Source organism: Alligator mississippiensis, chromosome 5 (genome assembly GCF_030867095.1).
Source record: "Alligator mississippiensis isolate rAllMis1 chromosome 5, rAllMis1, whole genome shotgun sequence".
Taxonomy (NCBI): domain Eukaryota; kingdom Metazoa; phylum Chordata; order Crocodylia; family Alligatoridae; genus Alligator; species Alligator mississippiensis.
In genome coordinates, this window is record NC_081828.1 from 56,381,477 (window position 1) to 56,400,008 (window position 18,532).

General features: G+C 43.2%; 1 protein-coding gene across 4 annotated transcripts in view; it reads left to right on the forward strand.

Annotated features, from left to right (window-relative positions):
* ODR4 (odr-4 GPCR localization factor homolog) overlaps positions 1 to 18,532 on the forward strand; it is a 48,938-nt gene that overhangs the window by 21,856 nt on the left and 8,550 nt on the right. For all 4 annotated transcript variants that reach the window (XM_059728397.1, XM_006267572.4, XM_019500301.2 and 1 more), the window contains 4 exons: positions 8,024 to 8,152; positions 9,082 to 9,172; positions 11,248 to 11,433; positions 18,203 to 18,295. In XM_059728397.1, the coding sequence (XP_059584380.1) occupies positions 8,024 to 8,152; positions 9,082 to 9,172; positions 11,248 to 11,433; positions 18,203 to 18,295 (499 nt within the window). The remainder of the gene's footprint in view (positions 1 to 8,023; positions 8,153 to 9,081; positions 9,173 to 11,247; positions 11,434 to 18,202; positions 18,296 to 18,532) is intronic.

Sequence of the window (18,532 nt, forward strand, 5' to 3'; positions counted from 1 at the left end):
AATCCACAACTTCCCTACACAATCTATTCCTCTGCCTCACTAACTTGTACCAGTAGAGAAGTTTTTCCTGATATCCAATCTAAACTTCCTTTGCTGCAACTTCAGTCCATGGGTCTGCATCCTCCTCTGCAGCAAGAGAGAAAAGGAGTTTTCCCTCTTCTTTATGGCAGTTCTTTCGGTATTTGAAGTCTGCTGTCATATCCCCTCTTAAGCGTCTTTTCTGCAAGCTGAACATGCCTAGCTACTTCAGCCTCTCCTCATCTGACTTGCTCTCTAAGCCATTTGTCATCTTTGTTGCCTGCCTCTGGACTCTCTCTAACTTCTCCACGCTCTTTATAACATATGGAACCTAGAACTGCACACATTACTCCAGATGAGGCCTCACTAGCACTGAATAGAGAGATGCCAGCACCTCCCATGTCTTGCATCTAATGTTTCTATTGATGAATCCCAAATCTGCATTGGCCTTTTGTGCTGCTGTATCACACTGCAGACTCATATTGAGTCTTTCATCTACAAGATTCCTAAGTCCTTTTCCATAGTGCTGCCATCCAACCAGGTGTCACCCATTTTATATTTGTGTTTGTGATTATTCCTCCCGAGGTGTAGCACCTTGCATTTGTCCACACTGAGCTTCATCCTTTTAGCACTAGCCCAATTTTCCAATCTGTTGAGATCCTTCTGAATTGTTCTTGCATCCTCCAATGTGTTCGCAATCCTTCCCAGTTTCATGTCCTGTAGAAACTTGCTCAAGAAACTTTCTATGCAAGCATCCAAATCATTAATGAACATGTTGAACTGCATTTGAAACTTCCTGCCATTCTGACATGGATCCATTTATAATTACCCTTTGCTTGTGGCTGTTGAGCCAGTTATCTATTGACCTGTGAGAGGGTTGTCCTGCAGTTGTCCAAGCCACTGGGTCTTCCCCGAGGTGATTCCTTTTCTCCCCCTTGGCTTAAGGCACCTGTCTCCAGGTGTCCTGCAATGCTCCCGCACTCACCCATGCAGCGGGGTTTGCAAAGAAATATTTTCCTTTTTCTTACTGACCTGCCGCCTCTCTTGAAGTCTGTCTCTTCCAGCGTCCTCTAAGATTACAGGTATGATCTTATTTCCATCTTCCGGAGTCCCTGTGGTTTTCTTCTTTGTCTTCTGGTGCCCAGAGGCAAAAATCAATGCCCCGCTGCTGTCTTTTATCCCCCGGTTTTCATGGGCTAATCACCCGCACTTTTCCCGGGTGCATGATGTCCGCCACCTGACAGAGTTCATTGTCTGATCAATCCTGCCAGACTGTCTTAAGTAACAAGGCTCCTGCCTGAGTCCCTGTTACACACCTCCCCCCTAAGATCAGTAGTCCCCCTCATCCAGAAACAACCCCCCATTGCAACCGAGAAAAAGAAAAAAAACAACCAGGAAGAAATAGACAAGAAACTAAAGAGTTCTTCTAAAGCTGGTATCTCCGTTCACCTTCTGACAGGTAAGCCTTGTTCGCTGTCTGGGTGACAGAGAACGTCAACATTCCCGCTCCGTCTCCCTGCCCGATGTCTTACTGTAAAATAAAAGGGTTGTAAGGCTAGGGACCACCTCATTAGCCTAGCATTATCTAGCTTTGCTGTCCTTAACCAGCGAAGGGGTGCGTGGTCAGTTATCAACACAAATTCCCTCCCGAGGAGATAACAACGGAACAATTCTATTCCCCACCAGTTAGCTAAACATTCTCGCTCAATTATAGAGTAGCGAGTTTCTGCGGGGTTTAATTTTTTTACTGGAAAAAGCTATGGGTCTTTCCTCACCCTTGTCTTTTTGAAAGGGGATTGTCCCCAGTGCTACTCCTGAGGCATCCGTCTGTAAGTAACACGTCTTCTGAAAATCTGGATTGTACAATACTGGGTGTTGGCACAGAGCGGTTTTTACTTGCTCAAAGGCGTGGAGTGCTCTTGGGTTCTGTTGCACTGGGTTTTGATGACCTTTGGTTAATTCTGTTAAAGGAGCCGCCTTTTCTGAGAATCCTGGTATAAAACGTAGGTAGTAATTGGCGAACCCCAGGAAGGATCGTAGTTGTTTGAGTGTCTTTGGCAAAGGATGTTGTTGTATAGCCACCACTTTGACTGCCACCAGTTTTATGATGCCCTGGCCACCTAGGAACCCAAGGTACTGAATCTCCCTCTTCCCGAATGCGTGCTTCCTGGGATTGGCCTTGAGCCCTATCTGTCTCAGTTCCTTCAGTACCTGATGTAGGTGTTAACAGTGTGTTTCCCAGTCTTGTGAGAAAATGATGATATCATCAATGTATGCTGTGCCATACCCCTAACGTGGTGCTAATACCTGTTCCATCAACTGCTGGAAGGACGCAGCTGGCCTGTGGATCTCAAATGGCTTTCACTTAAATTGGAACAGGCCCCATGGAGTGCCAAAGGCCATCTTTTCTTTATCAGCAACTGCCATAGGAATCTACCAGTAACCCTTGGTCAGGTCCAAGGTGGATATATTTCATAGACATTAGGGCTGGAAGGGACCTCGGAAGATCATCGAGTCCAGCCCCCTGCCCAAAGGCAGGAAGTCAGCTGGGGTCATAGGATCCCAGCAAGATAAGCATCCAGTTTACTCTTGAAGGTGTTCAATGTAGGCGCTTGAACCACCTCCGGTGCAGGCTGTTCCAGACCTTGGGGGCTCGGACAGTAAAGAAATTCTTCCTTACGTCCAGCCTGAAACGGTCTTGTAGTAGTTTATGACCATTCAACCTAGTCGTCATCCCTTGGGGCGCTCTGGTGAACAAATGTTCCCCCAGATACTGGTGGTCACCCCGATAAACTTATAGGTGGCCATCAGATCACCCCTGAGCCTGCGTTTTTCCAGACTAAAGAGCCCCAGGGCTCTCAGCCTGTCATCATAGGGTCTGCTTCTCTGACCTCTGATCATGCGCATGGCTCTTCTCTGGACTCTCTCAAGCTTCTCCACATGCTTTTTGAATTGTGGAGCCCAAAACTGGACGCAGTACTCCAGCTGCGGCCTCACCAAGGCCAAGTACGAGGGGAGAATGACGTCCCGGGATTTGCTTGAGAAGCATCTATGGATGCAAGCCAGCGTTTCGGTCGCTTTACTAGCCACAGCATTGCATTGCAGGCTAATGTTCATCTTGTGGTCAATGATGACCCCCAAGTCTCTTTCTTCCATAGTGCTAGCCAGCGTAGCAGTGCCGAGCCTATAAGGATGCTGCGGGTTTTTCTTCCCAAGGTGGAGAACCTTGCATTTATCGGCGTTGAACACCATCAGATTCTCGTCCGCCCACTTGCTGAGCCTGTCCAGGTCAGCCTGGATCACCCGCCTGTCTTCTGGTGTGGATGCTTTGCCCCAAAGTTTGGTGTCATCGGCGAACTTGGCCAGTCTGTTTCTGACTCCAGTGTCCACATCATTAATGAAGATGTTGAACAATATGCATCCAAGGACAGAGCCTTGGGGGACCCCACTGGTCACAGGACACCATGATGAGTGATTTCCATCAATTACTACCCTCTGGGTCCGACCATGGAGCCAATTTTCCAGCCAGTGGATCGTGGTGGACCCAAGGCGTCCATGTGTATTGGGCATGACCAGTTTTCTCCAGCATGTCATCCACTTGTGGCATTGGAAAGGCATCAAATATAGTGATTTCATTAATCTTGTGGTAGTCCATGCATAAGCGTATCGAACCATCTGTTTTTGGTTCCACCGTCGGACTTCTCAATGGACTTCTAGACTCCTCAATGATTCCCAGTTTCCTCATTTGGTCGATCTCTTGTTATACTGCTGGCCAGAGGTGATGAGGTAGCCTTCTCCAGTGATTTACGTATCACCTGTCCCGGCGGTGTTAAGATTTGGTGGTGGACACCTTTAGCTAAACCTGATACCTCTCTGAACACATCACGGAATTCTCATACCAGGGTCTTCTTGTTGTGGGATGTTTAATTGGTTATCAATTTCTGGTTCTCCAGGAGAGTTTATTAGACCCTGAGGTACTGTCACCTCCTCTTTATCAAATTCATTCACTTCCTTCATCAGCCACCTATCTCGCTGTCACCACCTCTGTAACAGGTTGATGTGGTAAATCTGTTTCCTTTGGGTAGGCGTGGTCTGAAGAACCTCATAGCTGACTGGTCCTGTCCGTCTTGCTGCCCAAAAGGGTCCCTGCCACCAGGATAAGATCTTAGGGAGTTATCAGGAAATAATACTAACACCTAGTCTCCCAGTTGTAATTCTCTCTCCGTGGACTGGACATCGTAATGTTGCTTTTGTCTCTCCTGGCATTGACTCAGGTTCCGTTGAGCTATCTCTTGAGCTTTCTCCAGGCGTTCCCGGAAGTCAGCCACCACTTGTGGTAAAGCTACCTCACCACCCTCTCTTTTCCATTCTTCACAGATGAGATCAAGAAGTCCCTGTGGACTATGACTATAAACTAATTCAAACGGGGAGTACCATGTTGAGGCTTGCGGGGCCCGCCTTATGGAGAAGAGTAGTGGGGGTATCATGGCATCCCGCTCCCAGGGATCCCCTTGAATGCAAGCCTGAATCATTCCCTTCAGGTTGTGGTTAAATCGTTCTACTAATCCATCTGTCTGAGGGTGATAGATAGAGGTACTTAACAGATTAATCCTCAAAACTTGGCAGACTCCTTTTAGGATTTTAGACATAAAATTCTTCCTGTGATTGGTAAGGATCTCACGGGGAATGCCTACCCATGCAATCCACTTCAGGAGGGCCCCTGCTATTGCTGTAGCTGTTACTGATCTTAGGCACTGCTTCAGAGAAGCGGGTAGCATAGTCGATGATCACCAAAATACATTGATACCCTGGTCTGCTCCAGGGGAACAGCCCTGCCACATCCAGGGCAATCCAGTCAAATGGGCGCCCTGCCAGGGACATGGATATCAGGGGTACCCTCGTAGGTTTTATCCCTCCTGTCTTTTGACACTTGGGGCATTTGGCACAAAACTTTTCAACCATTTTGTAAGGTCCAGAAGACCCACCGTTTCAGATGTGGCTCCATGTTATCTTGTCCCAGATGCCCTCCCTTGGGAAGCCTGTGGGCAACCCAATATTTGCGAGGAATAAGGATCTGACTCATCCCCATCTTTATGGTTTTTCACCCAGTAGAGGATGCCCCTTTTTACCTCATATCATGGACTCTGTCCTGCCTTCTGGTGATCCACTATTTTTTCTTCATCTTTAGCCAGTTGAGACTGCCAGATATTTTGGAATAGGGGCTCTTGTCTTTGTTCATCACGAAATACCCCTCACCTATCAGTTGCTCTATATCTATGTCATCTTCTTCATCCTTTGGATCTCCAAAGCAGGCTGTTCCAGGGTACCTTTCCCACTCACCTCCTTTCTTGGTGATGACTCATGCAAGGACTTCCTCTAGACATGCTCAGTATACTCCTAAGAGCATGGGGCAAGGTAGTATTTCAGCTAGGCCTATAGCAATTTCTTCTCTGTGACCGAGTACCATCAGCTGAATCCTCCTGCATTCATAAGTGTATGAAGCCCCATGAATACAGATCATGCTCACCGGGTTCTCCGGGTTTCCTAGATAAGACTGTTAGTCTGGAAAAAGATCAGCCCAAGTCATTGATTGGGAACAACCACTATTGATCACTGCAGGTACGATAGTGTCTCCTATTCTTACTTCAACTACTGGTTTGTTTTGACAGTCTGGCCCTTTATGCCGGGCTGGATTTTTTGTGGACAGAACTGTGAGATGTGCCCTTTTCCCCCACATCTGTAGTATGTTACTTCTCTTGATTTCCAGGTTCAGAGTTCTTGTCCCAAATTCTGAGTATTCTCTCCCCGGCGCGACTGGTTCGATGTTCCTTGCCGGGCCCCAGATGTTGGACCTCCTGAGCAGTTTCTCCTAGGGCCTCTCCATCTCCTTCTGCTGCAGCATAATCTTCAGCAAGTTGTAGAGCTTTTTATACAGTCTTAGGTTGATGACGTCGTACCCATCGCTAGGAACTACTGCTCACAAATGTGTGGGGTCTCAGGTTCCTGGACCATGGGGAAACACGATGCGAGTCTTTATTGGACTGTGCATTCCCCCATTCCTAGCATCAGTGCGGGCTTTCATAGGGGTATCCAGGCTGGTGTGAACCAATCTAGTCCCTTGTGCACCCCCACCTGCCCTGCTGCTGCTGATAAGTGTTAAGTGCTCTTGAGGGGCTCATTATCCCCTGCAGCTGTTTCCTTCAGACCCCAAGTGGCACTCTGTGCACTGGCGGCCTGTTGATCCTTGGTGCTGTGGTTCTGATCTCTGCCCTGATTTAGGCACAGGGCTCAGGAAATGCCTGCTGTGTGCTGGCTACCTGTCTGGCAGCACCACGGGGCTTGCCTCAAGAGCTGAGGCTTGCCATTTCCCTGTGAGTCCAGCTGGGGATCTGCCGAGCGTTCCAGCAGCCGCCATTCCAGTAAGCACAGGGCTCCGCTGGGCCCCTACTGCAGTCTGTAAGCAGCCTTTATGTTTGGCTGTATTGTTCTTCCAGCAGATATCCAGAAAATTGAAGTCTCCCATCAGTACCATCCCATGGCTCTTTGATAGATTTGTCTGTTCCTTGAGAAGTGCCTCTTTGATGTCTTCTTCCTGATTTGGTGGCCTATAATAAATCCCCACCATTATATTGTTGCTGCATTTTTTACCCCTCACTTTCACCCAAATGCATTCTGCTTTGCTGTCTTCCTCCTGATCCAGGGAACAATTGTGCATGTGTTTGACATACAAGGCAACACTACCACTTTTTTCCCAATCCTGTCCTTCAGCAACAGTGTAACCCACTGTTGGCATTACAGTCATAAGAGCTGTCTCACGAGGTCCCTGTAATACCAATCAGATCACAGTTCTTTTTACAGGTTGCGTCTTCCAGCTCTTGTTTATTTCCCATATTTTTCGTATTTGTATACATGCATTGGGTGTATCTTACATTTTGACTTATTTGCTTCTGTTTTTGCACTACTTGTTGCAGTCCTGTAGCTCTCTGGCCCTTTCCCAGAGTTAAGTTTCTTCTCTGAGTCCTTTCCCCTCTGTACTACATGCTCAGTCGCTTGAGGGTTTTGATGTTCATCCCCTGTGACACCTAGTTAAAAGCCCTTCTTACTGGGTTGGCCAGACAACACCATCTGCTCAACGTAGATATTGTAAATTAGACTTACTACTTACAATAAATGTACACACTTTCTGTAACTTAAAACAGAGTTTCAAATAGTAGTATACAAATTAAATTACTAGAAATGATGTATTGATATTAGCAGCAAAGTTTTTGAATAAAAATCATGTTAATTCTGTACCCTGAGCATATACCAAAAAGTTTGTATTATTCTGTTTGTAAAAACAATAGTGACTAAGATGTAAGAACCAACAGAGGGAGAGCTTAATTATCTGACAAGTGCTGTTTTGATAGCAGTGCTAGATATACCTCTTGTGACTTTTTGTTTACTGATGACAGATAAGTGTATTAAGTGCAAGAAATTGAGGGCATTTTTTTAGCTTTTGAAAGCACCTGGCACTGTGCTGCATGCATTAGTATAAATGCCAAAACGCCTGTTAGCACCGAGAAAATGGTGGTGGCACGCTTTTGAACTAAAACACATCAAAGGTGTTTTAGTTCAAAAGTGCTCCATCGCCATTTTCTGCATGCTGACATGCATTTCCCCATTTATACAAATGTAAGAGATGCAGCGTCACTTTGCATGCGGAGCTGACTCGATTAATTGAGTCTGCTCTGACATGTTGGATCTCTGGCACGTTGCAGCATGAAAAGGTATGTGTATAAGTGCCCTGAGTTCCTGAAAAAACAGAAAATTCTTATGAGCTGGGAAAGGAGGTTCCTTATGTTTATTCTTCTTGTAAATTAAGGACTTTGAATGGGGCTGGGAAGGGCAATAACATCAATTTTTAAAATTAACATGATAAAATTAATGTGATATCAGAAAGTGGCTTTCTTATTGATACTACAGATTCATAGCTAAGATTAGAACTTAAATGTGTTTTTCTTTTCAGTCCCAGAGTTCAAGTCACAGATCCACAGCTACTGTCCAGGTCTGCAGAGGCTCCATAAATCTTAAAGGTGCTATCAAATGTAGAGCTTACATTCATAATAACAAACCAAGAGTTAAAGATGCAATCCAGGTATTTAATTAAGTAATTACATTCCTTCCTTTTGAAGCGCTTGCTTTTTAGTCTTTCTGAAATATTTTACTGAAATCCTAAAATTTATTGAACTAAGTTTCCCTTTGGTAGATTGATAACCATAGGGTTGGAAGAGACCTCAGAGATCATCTGGTTCAACCCCCAACATTTTCAGTCTCTCCCCTGGTCTCCTTTGTAACAGGTAGTGAGTGATACTTACCACTATGCTAACATGAACCAGCTAATAACAGGCCCACACTAACATACCGGCATGGATCAGCTAATAACAGGCCCACACTGAGACAGTCTAGAATTTTAAAAATTATTTTGTATATAACATCAGTATTAAAAGCCTTTAATTTCATGTGTGTGTGTGTGTGTGTGTGTGTGTGTGTGTGTGTGTGTGTGTGTGTGCGTGACAATGGCCTTTTTATTTACAAAATGGAACCCCAGTAATTTTGGTGGAGGGGTATATCTGAGGACAGCATTTGATCTGACACTTCACAATTATGTGAGCAGCCCTGAACACCATATGGATCTGAATTAAATCACTCTCTCAAAATAATTTTGGAAACAGACAAAGTATTTTTAAAAAGCGTCCCAATTGGTCCAAGATGATACAGGACATCTTTGTACAACTCAGGCTTTCAGGATAGTTGCCCTAATTTTTTTATGTCAATTTAAGCTTATTTTATAAAATACTATAGTATGATGATTTCAATAATGCCGGTGATTTTATCATAATACTATGCTAGAGGGTTTTTTGGTCAGGCCTTTTTATTATTGGCTTTACATTTTTATATTGTTGTAGAGGTGGACTGTAGGTATAGAACAGACTCACCTATCCCCACATGCTTGTTTTCTGCTAATTATAAATCATTCAGATATGGTTTTTGCATCACTTATATTCCTGCTTTTGATCCTTGCAGGCTTTGAGAAGAGATATAATAAACACGCTCTCAGACCGTTGTGAAATATTGTTTGAAGACCTGCTTATAAATGAAGCACCTGGCAAAAAAAGTAGGACTTTAAAGAGAAAACAAATTACTTTGTAATATAGTGTGCTTTACCAATAGTCAGCAGGAATCAGTCTGAAGTACTGAAATCTGAATGTAGTCAAAGAAGATTAAAAATGCATTTGGCGGCACAGTTGTTTTACAAGTGACTGGTGGGGCAGAAAAGGATGAACTAGTTAAGAAAGATTATTTTTTCAAGTTCAAATATTGTTCTTTAGGACTATTTTTTTTTCTCTCACAGCTGTTATTGACTAGCTTCTGGATACAGTAGAGCTTCAGATTTTATTCTTTCCTTGGCTCTGCAGACCAAGAATTTAATGACATGTGCTGTAGTCAGAGACTCAGCGTTAAGGTTTTGTTAATACGGAAGGATTTTAACACTTAAAAATGAAGTGATAATTTTTGTGATGTTCCTGCTGGTAAAATTGAAAAATACATAAGAACTTTGCTAGATTAGAAAAGAAATTGGGCACTTACCTGGATAACAAGAATACCCAGAGTTATAACAAATCATGACTAAAAAGTTGTATTAAATCTCTTGCTTCATGGATTCTGCTAACCTGTAACTGTTTAGCAACCTGAATGAAATCACATGTGGCTGATATGGTGTAATATAGTTTGGCAACCTCTTCCTGTTTTCCTAACTAGATCTAGAAACATAGTCACTCTGGTGTCAATGTCCTCAGTATTATCATTTGTCAGTTTTGTATATTGGTGGGTTTTAAAAATAATGATAAGCCTCTAAAGTCAAGTCATATCAGTTCAGTTTTTTGAATGAATGGCTACAAGTTCTGTATTCAGTTCAGGGCTGGAAATATAAATATTCCATCAATTCATTTTTTTGTAAAAGTAATTTTTTGCTCTTGATTATAAACCTGAGCTGCCCAACTTTGGTGTAGCCAGGGGCTACAAGCCTCCAAGGTCTGCCACTCTGTACTGCATGGTAAACCCTTCCCCACTTCCCTCCACCCTACCCCTACTATACTGTATCACTGCTGCTGCGCTGCACTCTGTGGGGTCCATAGGTTCTCCTGAGCCTACCACCTATGGACTCTCCAGGCATTTGGGCAGGGAGCAAAAGCTAGAGGAGGAAAAGAAAGCCTGGCAAACATGGTGGCAGCAGCAGCAGGTTGATAATGTGGGGAGTGGATCTTGGGGGCTCCAGGTTAAACTCTCAGTTGGATATCCCTGTAACAAAGCATGAGAACATACTCTACCACCTCTGGTGGTTCGTGCTCAGATTACCCTTCAAGATCAATTATTTTGTGGCCACTGTAGAAATTTTAGAATACCATCCTTTTAAAGCAACAAGTAATGTTTCATTAGGTGTTTGAAAAGAGAAACACTGAATGAAGGGAAAACTGTATGCTGTTAATACTGTGTTCATCACCAACTTTAGGATATCATTATGCGTGCAAAAATGGAATAAGTACATGGTAAAAATCTGATATCAAAAGATACTAGATTTACCCAAATAACCTTGTCTGCCTATGTCCTTAGACCAACATGGCTACAACCTATAACCCTGGTAAAAATTGTGATTTATCAGGTGCATGCAGTCTTCCATTTTCTCTTTAGGTGGCACTTGTGCTCTGTGCCTTCTAACTACTGCACAGGAAAACCACATGCTTGCAATCCTTTCTGATGCTGAAACTAATTTTTTATAAAACACTCTTATCTCCAACATACCAATTGTTTCCTTGGGTCTCTCTTTGAAAGATAAAGGGTCTAGTCAACATTCTTGATTTATCATCACTTCTGAAGGTCATTTGTCTCCTTCAGGACCAGTGAAAAGTGTTATATAAACCCTATTTAATTTCAGTTAGTAGGCATATAATTTATTTTATAAATAACAGTGGCCAGAATTTCTAAGACACAGTGAAAAAGAAATTGTCTGAAGTATGTGAAATCAGTTTTTTTTTGTTTTTGTTTTTGTTTTGTTCCAGGTAAATGTCAGATAGTTCTTACTTAGTAGGGTTTTTGTTTTGTTTTTATCTAGTGAATGTAGATTACAACATGGTTTTCAGAATAGTTAGTAGTTGCCTTAGTTTCTTTAAAATGTATTTCTTTCTTTTTTAGATCTCAAGAGGGAGTATCATGCCTTGCCTCAGAGAGTGTTTGCCCCCATTGCTGGATCCAGTGTGACACTATGTGATTATAAATTTGGAGATGAGTCAGCTGGGGAAATCCAAGAGCGGTTTGTTGAGATGCTGGATCAAGCTGTGCATGCTGAGGATATACATGTAGCAGAGGAAATGAACATGGGTAAATATAGCATCCTGAGTTAAAAACTAAACTATAACAGGGATTGCAGAATAGTTGGTTGATAGTACAGACTGATTATACAGGAAAAGCTCTGTTATCCGGCATCCCCTGAGAATGGGGGATGCAGGATAACAAAATATGCTGGTTAATTGAGCAGCCCCGGCCACCACTTCTCCTGCCGCGTCTGGGGCGTTCCTCTGCCCCTCCCACGACATTGCTGTCCCTCCCACCGCATCACCGCCTGTCCTTCAGGTCCCGCGGGACAGGGAGGTGGACCCTGCACAGCCCTGCGCGGCCTGTTATGCGCCCGGGCCATGGGTGCTCAGCAGCACAGGCTGCTTTGTCCTTGGCCGTGGGGGCTCAGAAACCGGAAGTGCCATTGTGGGCACTTCCGGTTTCACTTTATCTTACAAGCTGGCATGCCAGTTAGTAGAGCATGCCGGCTTGTAAGATGCCAGATAGTGCAGCTTTTACTGTACTAATATTCATGTCGTGTAGCTAAAATATACCTGCTGATTTACATTTTAAATATGCTTGTGCGGGGCTTGCACCCCTTTGGCCGCCCGGCCTATCAGGGTGTGGCCCCTCCCCTCAACTTGCCTGCCACAAGTTTGATGCTAAATGTACTTTAAGAGGGGTCTGCAGTGGAGATCTTTCCTGGGTGGGCCTCCCGATAGATGGCGGTACTTACGATCGTCCAATGTGATGTTCCATGGGGCTCCGCCTCCCCTACACTCTGTCCACTCGCCAACCGGTTGGGGATGCGTTAATGATGTTTCCTGGCCCTGTATGATGGCCGAGGACTGGTCTACCGGGTTCCGGTCACTCTTTCTCCCCTCTTGGTGTAATTTTTACTTCAAAGAAAATATTTCTCTGAGTAAGAAGGGACTGCAGGGCTGCCTCCCTTATCCCAGCCCCTTCTTGGGGTCTCAGGTGCCTTCTCTCCCCTACCGTAAGCAGGGAGCTCCCCTGCCTCCTTGGTGTAAACCTCTTCCGGTGGCTGTGTGGGTGCTCCTGCTTTGCCTCCTGCAGGAGGCTTAAAGCCTTTCCCTATGCTGCCTGTTTGAGCCACGCAAGCTGGGTTACCTCCTCCCTGTGCCGGAGCCCGCTTCATGAGCTGCCAGCCTGTGCTCTCTCTCTCCAGCTCTCCCCCCGTCCCAGCTCCGGCGGGGCTTTTAAAGCTTCCTGCAGCGGCTGGTACGACTGCTGGGATTGGCTCAGCTGTTCCCCATGCCGGAAACAGCTGATGAAACAGCCAGCATAATGCTGGTTCGTGCGGCTGCAGCTGCGGGCATGGCTCCTGCTCCGGCTGCTCCGCGGGAGGTACGTTAGCTCCTCTGGGGACTTGCTCTCGGGGTATGGAGCCCGTGGGGTCTACTCCCTCTCCCTCGAGAGCCTGTGGGGGTACCTTGCCGCCACAGCTTGTAAGAGAAAAATTAGATGTAAGGAGCAGTGTGTGTAGGGAAGGGAGGGAGGTCTTGTTTTGTTTTCTTTTTTCCCCCTGACATTTAACAGCTTAATGTGTGGTCACTCGTACGCGTGTGCACACTCACTCTTCTTTTTTTTTCTTCTTTTAATTTGTCTGTCAAATGTGATGTGGGAGACACTTGCTCTCTTTGTCTCTGTCTAATATAACATTTAACATCCTGTTAAGCATTCAAATTGTTAGCCTTTCCATTTTCCCCCTGAAGCCAAGATTAAAAAAAAAAAAGTCGGTCTCCTCCCATAGTTTACACTGATGTTTTGTAATATGTTGAAAGATCTTAACTGCTTTTGTTTTCTCAGAGCTACTGTTTTATTGCTTCAAACCGGAATATTTTGGATAGAGGAAGTGCGGTGTATTGCTGCAATTCCACCTATATTTATATTGATTTAAATGTACCCTAGAAGACCATTCATTTTACTGAGTCCCATATTTTATTTTGTGGATTTCAAAACCAGCTAGAAATTTCTCGATCCATTCTAAATTGATTGAAATGTCCCTGTTTGAATCAGATTAATTGATAGAGAAATGATCATGAGTGGAGAGAGCCAGAGGTGAATTTGGTTCAAGAGTACTAAATCAGGAATTAATTAAAATACAGAAAGCAAACTATTTTACTAACATCTAATGCATTTTATTGTTCTTAATCATTTTAAAACTAATAAAAAGGTAATCTTTGATAGCTTAGCGAAATACAGCTTGTACTGTGATCATACATCTTGATTGTACTGACAGTATTGACTTTTTAGACAGGGACACGTGATCCCTGTCTCAGTTTACAACATGAGTGGCCCATCTACAGCTCATGTGCCTCAAGTGGCACAGACAGACTCTGCGTGGCAAACAGTAGATCAAGGAGGGGACAGACATTGTGGTGGCAGATGGGGTAGGAAACAGAAAGCAGAGCAACAGATTGGGAAGAGGGAGCAGGAAGAAGAAAGTAGAGCGGTTAGATTGGGCAAGGAAAGGGGATATTAGTGGGTTCAGGGCTAATTTGTGGCATGCCTGCCAAAAAGTCCCTCACTGATTTACAGTTAGATATCATTGTCATAACAGCTTGTCAGAAAAAGTGAAGAAAATGTGTATGATAGTCACAAATTCTGATGCTCTGGTTCCATTGACAGACAAAAATGAATTCCAGGTAGTTTTTTTATTTTATAAACTAGCCAATTGCGCGTCAGGAATGATGAGGGGTAGGCGGGAATGGAGCACTGCCACCCACCACCCTGTGCTGCCACTGCCTCCTGGGGGGGACGGGGGGGAGCTTGCCCTGTGGCCCCTTTGTCCAGCACCCTGTGCTGCTGCTTCCTCCAGGGAGTGCGGCGGCGGCAGTGCTGGCCTTGCCCCCCTGCTCCATCCCTGCCATCATGGTGGCGCACTGCTGCCACCTCAGCCTCCTTTACGGAATGCTCTTGGAGCACTCTGATTTCTTGTTTCAGTCAGCAGTGTGATTGGCTGCCAAGACAGCCAATCAGAGTGTGAATAAACCGTTATTGACAGACAGACAGACAAAGGCTTTTATCCTATTAGAATAATTTCATGTTTGTAGAATAAGAAAGGTGTGTTTAGAATAAAACAAAATAATACATGAATATATTTCTGTAACTATACACTTAGGAAAGCTGAAAACTTCTTAACTAGAGCCTTTTAGAAAAAAATATTGAAAAGACTACTGTTTCTGCTAAGACAGAATCAATTCAAGTTTGTTTGGTAGAAGTAATAGTCTCCTAATAAACCTGATATCAGATAGATAAATATTCTATCTGACTTCTCACCTGTATTTTAAGATTATTCAAATTCAGCTTTCTTGTGGGGTTAGTCTTTAACAATTTGTGATGCATAACATCCTACATTCTTCTGTACTCAGGCTGTCTTAAATATAGTTCTCAGCCTAAAGTAGGAATTGTTCAATGGGAAGACAGAATAATTTAATTATTTATGATGTAGGTGCATATCATGTACTTTCACATAAACTGTTCAAAGAGTAATTTTTGCATAATTTTTGTGGCATGAAAGAAGTTTGGGTGACAAGTGAATTATGATTAAAATAAGTCGTTTTTCAAAGCTAACCTATATTAATACAACAGTAATTGATGTAATGAAATAATGCAGAGTTGCAGTTGATTTTTGATATCACTTCTGGTTTGTACACAATACTCATACTGTAGTAGATACAATCCTTGAAATATTATTTTGAATAAAAAGACCTATTATGAAAATCTATTTAAAGTGCCTCACTATTGCAATGGCACAATATTTATTATCAAAATCCGAAGGAATAACAACATACTCGTTGTGTTTAAAAATCTCTTTTTAGAAGAGAGTCCAGTTTAATATGGGACAAATTTAAAAATGTTCTTTTATTCAGAAGAGTGGCATTCTTCATAGTTATTGATTTACTAGCTCTTCGCATACATGCTTATGAGTGCATTTTTGCCATATCTTGCTTCTGGTTGAAACTCCCTGCTAATGACCAATACCCATGTATCCAGTTTTAAGATTTTTAAATAAGAATAGTAAGTAAAAGTAGCCAATCAAGTCATTAACAGCTGTAAGACTAGTTCAAAGGTAATGTAGCATGAGCAATTGTTGCGGTAATAATTGGCTTAAATAAATCCCAGTTCCTGGTATCCAGGGGCTAAATATGCTGAGTGGGTAAATGCAAATAAGATTTCAGCAGTTGTAATCTCTTACCCTTTACTTGTTCTTTGTTAGCAAATTTAAGAATTATTGAAGGTAGAGACTGAGGTCATTCTGGTTTGGAAAATTAAACACATTTTATACTAGTGCTGCTTTCAAATTTGGGTGTTTGCATTGCATTTGCATTGCATGACTGGAATAGGTCACTAGGTAGGGTCTCTTTTTGGTTATCTGTCATTGCTGTGCTAAAATACATCCTGTGTAAACCTATTGGTCTGTGGGAGTAAAACAAGTAAAGCAATGTTTTTTAAAAAAAGATAATTTGCATGACTTATTTAAATGACTCACTGTTTATGTAAACATCTGTGACAAAGCTTATCATACAGTTGACACATCTCAGAAGCCACCAGTCTGAACTCCCCAAATCCAGTTTATATTCCTGCTGATGTAATGTGGAAGGATGTCTGTATGAATCAGCATGGCAGAGAGCATGCTTTGTATCACTCAGCAGTGAGTCCTCTGGATAACTGATAGTCATATGGCTAACACAGCCTTACATTGAAGGCTCCATTTGTATTCAGAGATTGGTCTTGCATATATGTACTGGGTGTAAGTGTGTAACTTCTTTATTTCCAGTACTACTGAGAGCCTACCTGTAGTTAGCCTGTGTCTTAAATTAAGAAGTAGGTTAATTCTTAAGAATTGTAAATTAAGATGTCAGTTCTGCTATGCTTATGACCCCCTCTATACACGTTATATCTATTGCACAATTACTGGCTATATGTGCAAACTAGCTACCTACCTTAAAAAATTCAGAGATCCAACCATATCTAAAGTTATGGTTTGAAAATGTGGAAAAACTTTTTATAGTTGGTTTCTGTCCAGCTTTAATTTGCATGTGTAGGCAGTCTGTGGGGGACATAACAGCTGCTGCAGTCTTCCAGGTGCTGGGGAGCGCAATGTACCCCTGGGGCTGGGAGATCATAGCCCATGTGGTCTCCCAGCCACAGAGTTGCGGTGATGCTCCATACACCTCCATGGCTAGGAGACTATTGTAGTGTTCCACTCAGTGCCCTATTCAGCTGCCAACTAATTGTAAACACATTTTAGTATTCAACATTGAAGTTTTTCAGGCACCTAAAGTTCCACTTCTGTGCATACCTGGAAGTGCAGTCTTTACAAGGCTGAACACCTTAGTGCTATGCTTGCACCTAAACCTCGTCAGGATCCAGAAATCTGGCATTCCTGTCTCTGTCCTCTTTCATTGGCTTCAACCACTCAGTCTTACCAGAGCATCCTTACCAGATCAGGATCTTCACAAACCCATTGACTGCTGCCGTTTGCTTTCAAAACCTGGGGAGGAGGAGTTGGACTCTACTGGCCTCTTTATCTTTTGGTGTAGTATTAGAACACTTGGTTTATCTTGGAGGTGGGAAATTCAGGATTCGCTTCTGTGTTTGAGGCCCTTGAAACCACATCTTCTGCGCCTCATGAGAGAGCTCTAACCACCAGGCTTAGGTTCATCTGGCTTGGGGCTGCTTTCCACCCACCCTGTTGAAAGCAGTGATACTAAGCAGGAAATAATTCAATAATCCTAGGCCCAAAGAGAACATAAGACTTTAGCCCTGTTGTTAGGGTATGCAACTGGGGAAGGGGAGTCCAATGTTCCAGTCCCTTTTCCAGGGTGTTTGTGGTTTTTTTTTTTAATATGAAATAGTCATAAAATATATGATCCTTATAACAGGGACTGAAATGTTAGACTCCTCCCTGAAGAATGGCCTGAACCATTAGCTTAAAGTCATGCTCCTATACTTGCTCTGACTCCCTGACTCATACTTTTTATATGCAGTGGAATCATTTCAGCATGAAATATCGAATTCCCCTACTCCAGAATGATGTATATTTTTGTGAGGAGCACTCCTCTGTGAGGTGCAAAAAAAGTTTGGATTTCCTCAGGGGGAGGAGATGAGCCTAGGTTTTCAACATCCTATCTGAGTGCCCTCATCAGTCACCTTTTGCATGTAAGGTTGGCAGTGCCACTAGCCTACTCTTTCTTCTGGTGACTGTTTTAAAAGGAAGGAATGGCACCCACTCCATTTTGGAGGGTGGATGGGGAGAGAATGGCATAAACTTTTAAGAAAGAGTAGCAGATTGTGAAAGGCAAGCAGGGGGCAAGCACCTTCCAATAGCACCTAAATTAGGGAGGGGCAGGAATAAGATGTACTTCTGCCTTCAGCATTTTCTTACCGACTAGCTTGGGCAGCTGTCTTTTGGATCCCATTCAGAGTCACCTATCCTAAATATGGGGAGAATCCTGGCCACCTAACTCTGATACTAGGATTCCACTCTGGAGACTGGGATCCTCTGCCCATTTTGAAAATGAAACCTGGGCTCCTCATTTAGTTTGTTTTCAACGTTTTACAGCTTCTCTGAAGTCCCTAGGATTTTGCTGGTGCTGTATTTCTGTCAGTAGTATTACTATTACACATATAATGAATTGGTTTGTCATGTTAGTAGTTGATCAAGAATTGTGTGCACCTTCATCTATTTGGGACTATTTTGATCATGAATATACGTGTGTGTGTTTTAAAAATGGTTGAAGTAATGAACATGGTTCACTAAACTTTTTTCTTAACCTTTATTTAGTTGATATTAATCCAATTATGGACAACACGGATGATGTGCAGCAGAAGAAGCTAGCAAAAGCAACGGTGTTGTTAAAACTTCAACAAAGCTTGGGTATGTCACCTCTAGAAATCCCGTGAGATTAGGAAAATATTTTGCTTTTTCAGTATCATTTACTCCCACAATATCAGTAGTAACCACCTCGTATGGAAGTAGCAAAAGAAAAATAATTTAGGATTTAAAACATAGGGTTAGCAAATGGTGAAATAGATTTAAACTTATTCTTTGTGCTTAAATCGAATACCTGTCTGCTTGCAAAGAATGTTAGGGACTTTTGCCTTGTTTGTCTTG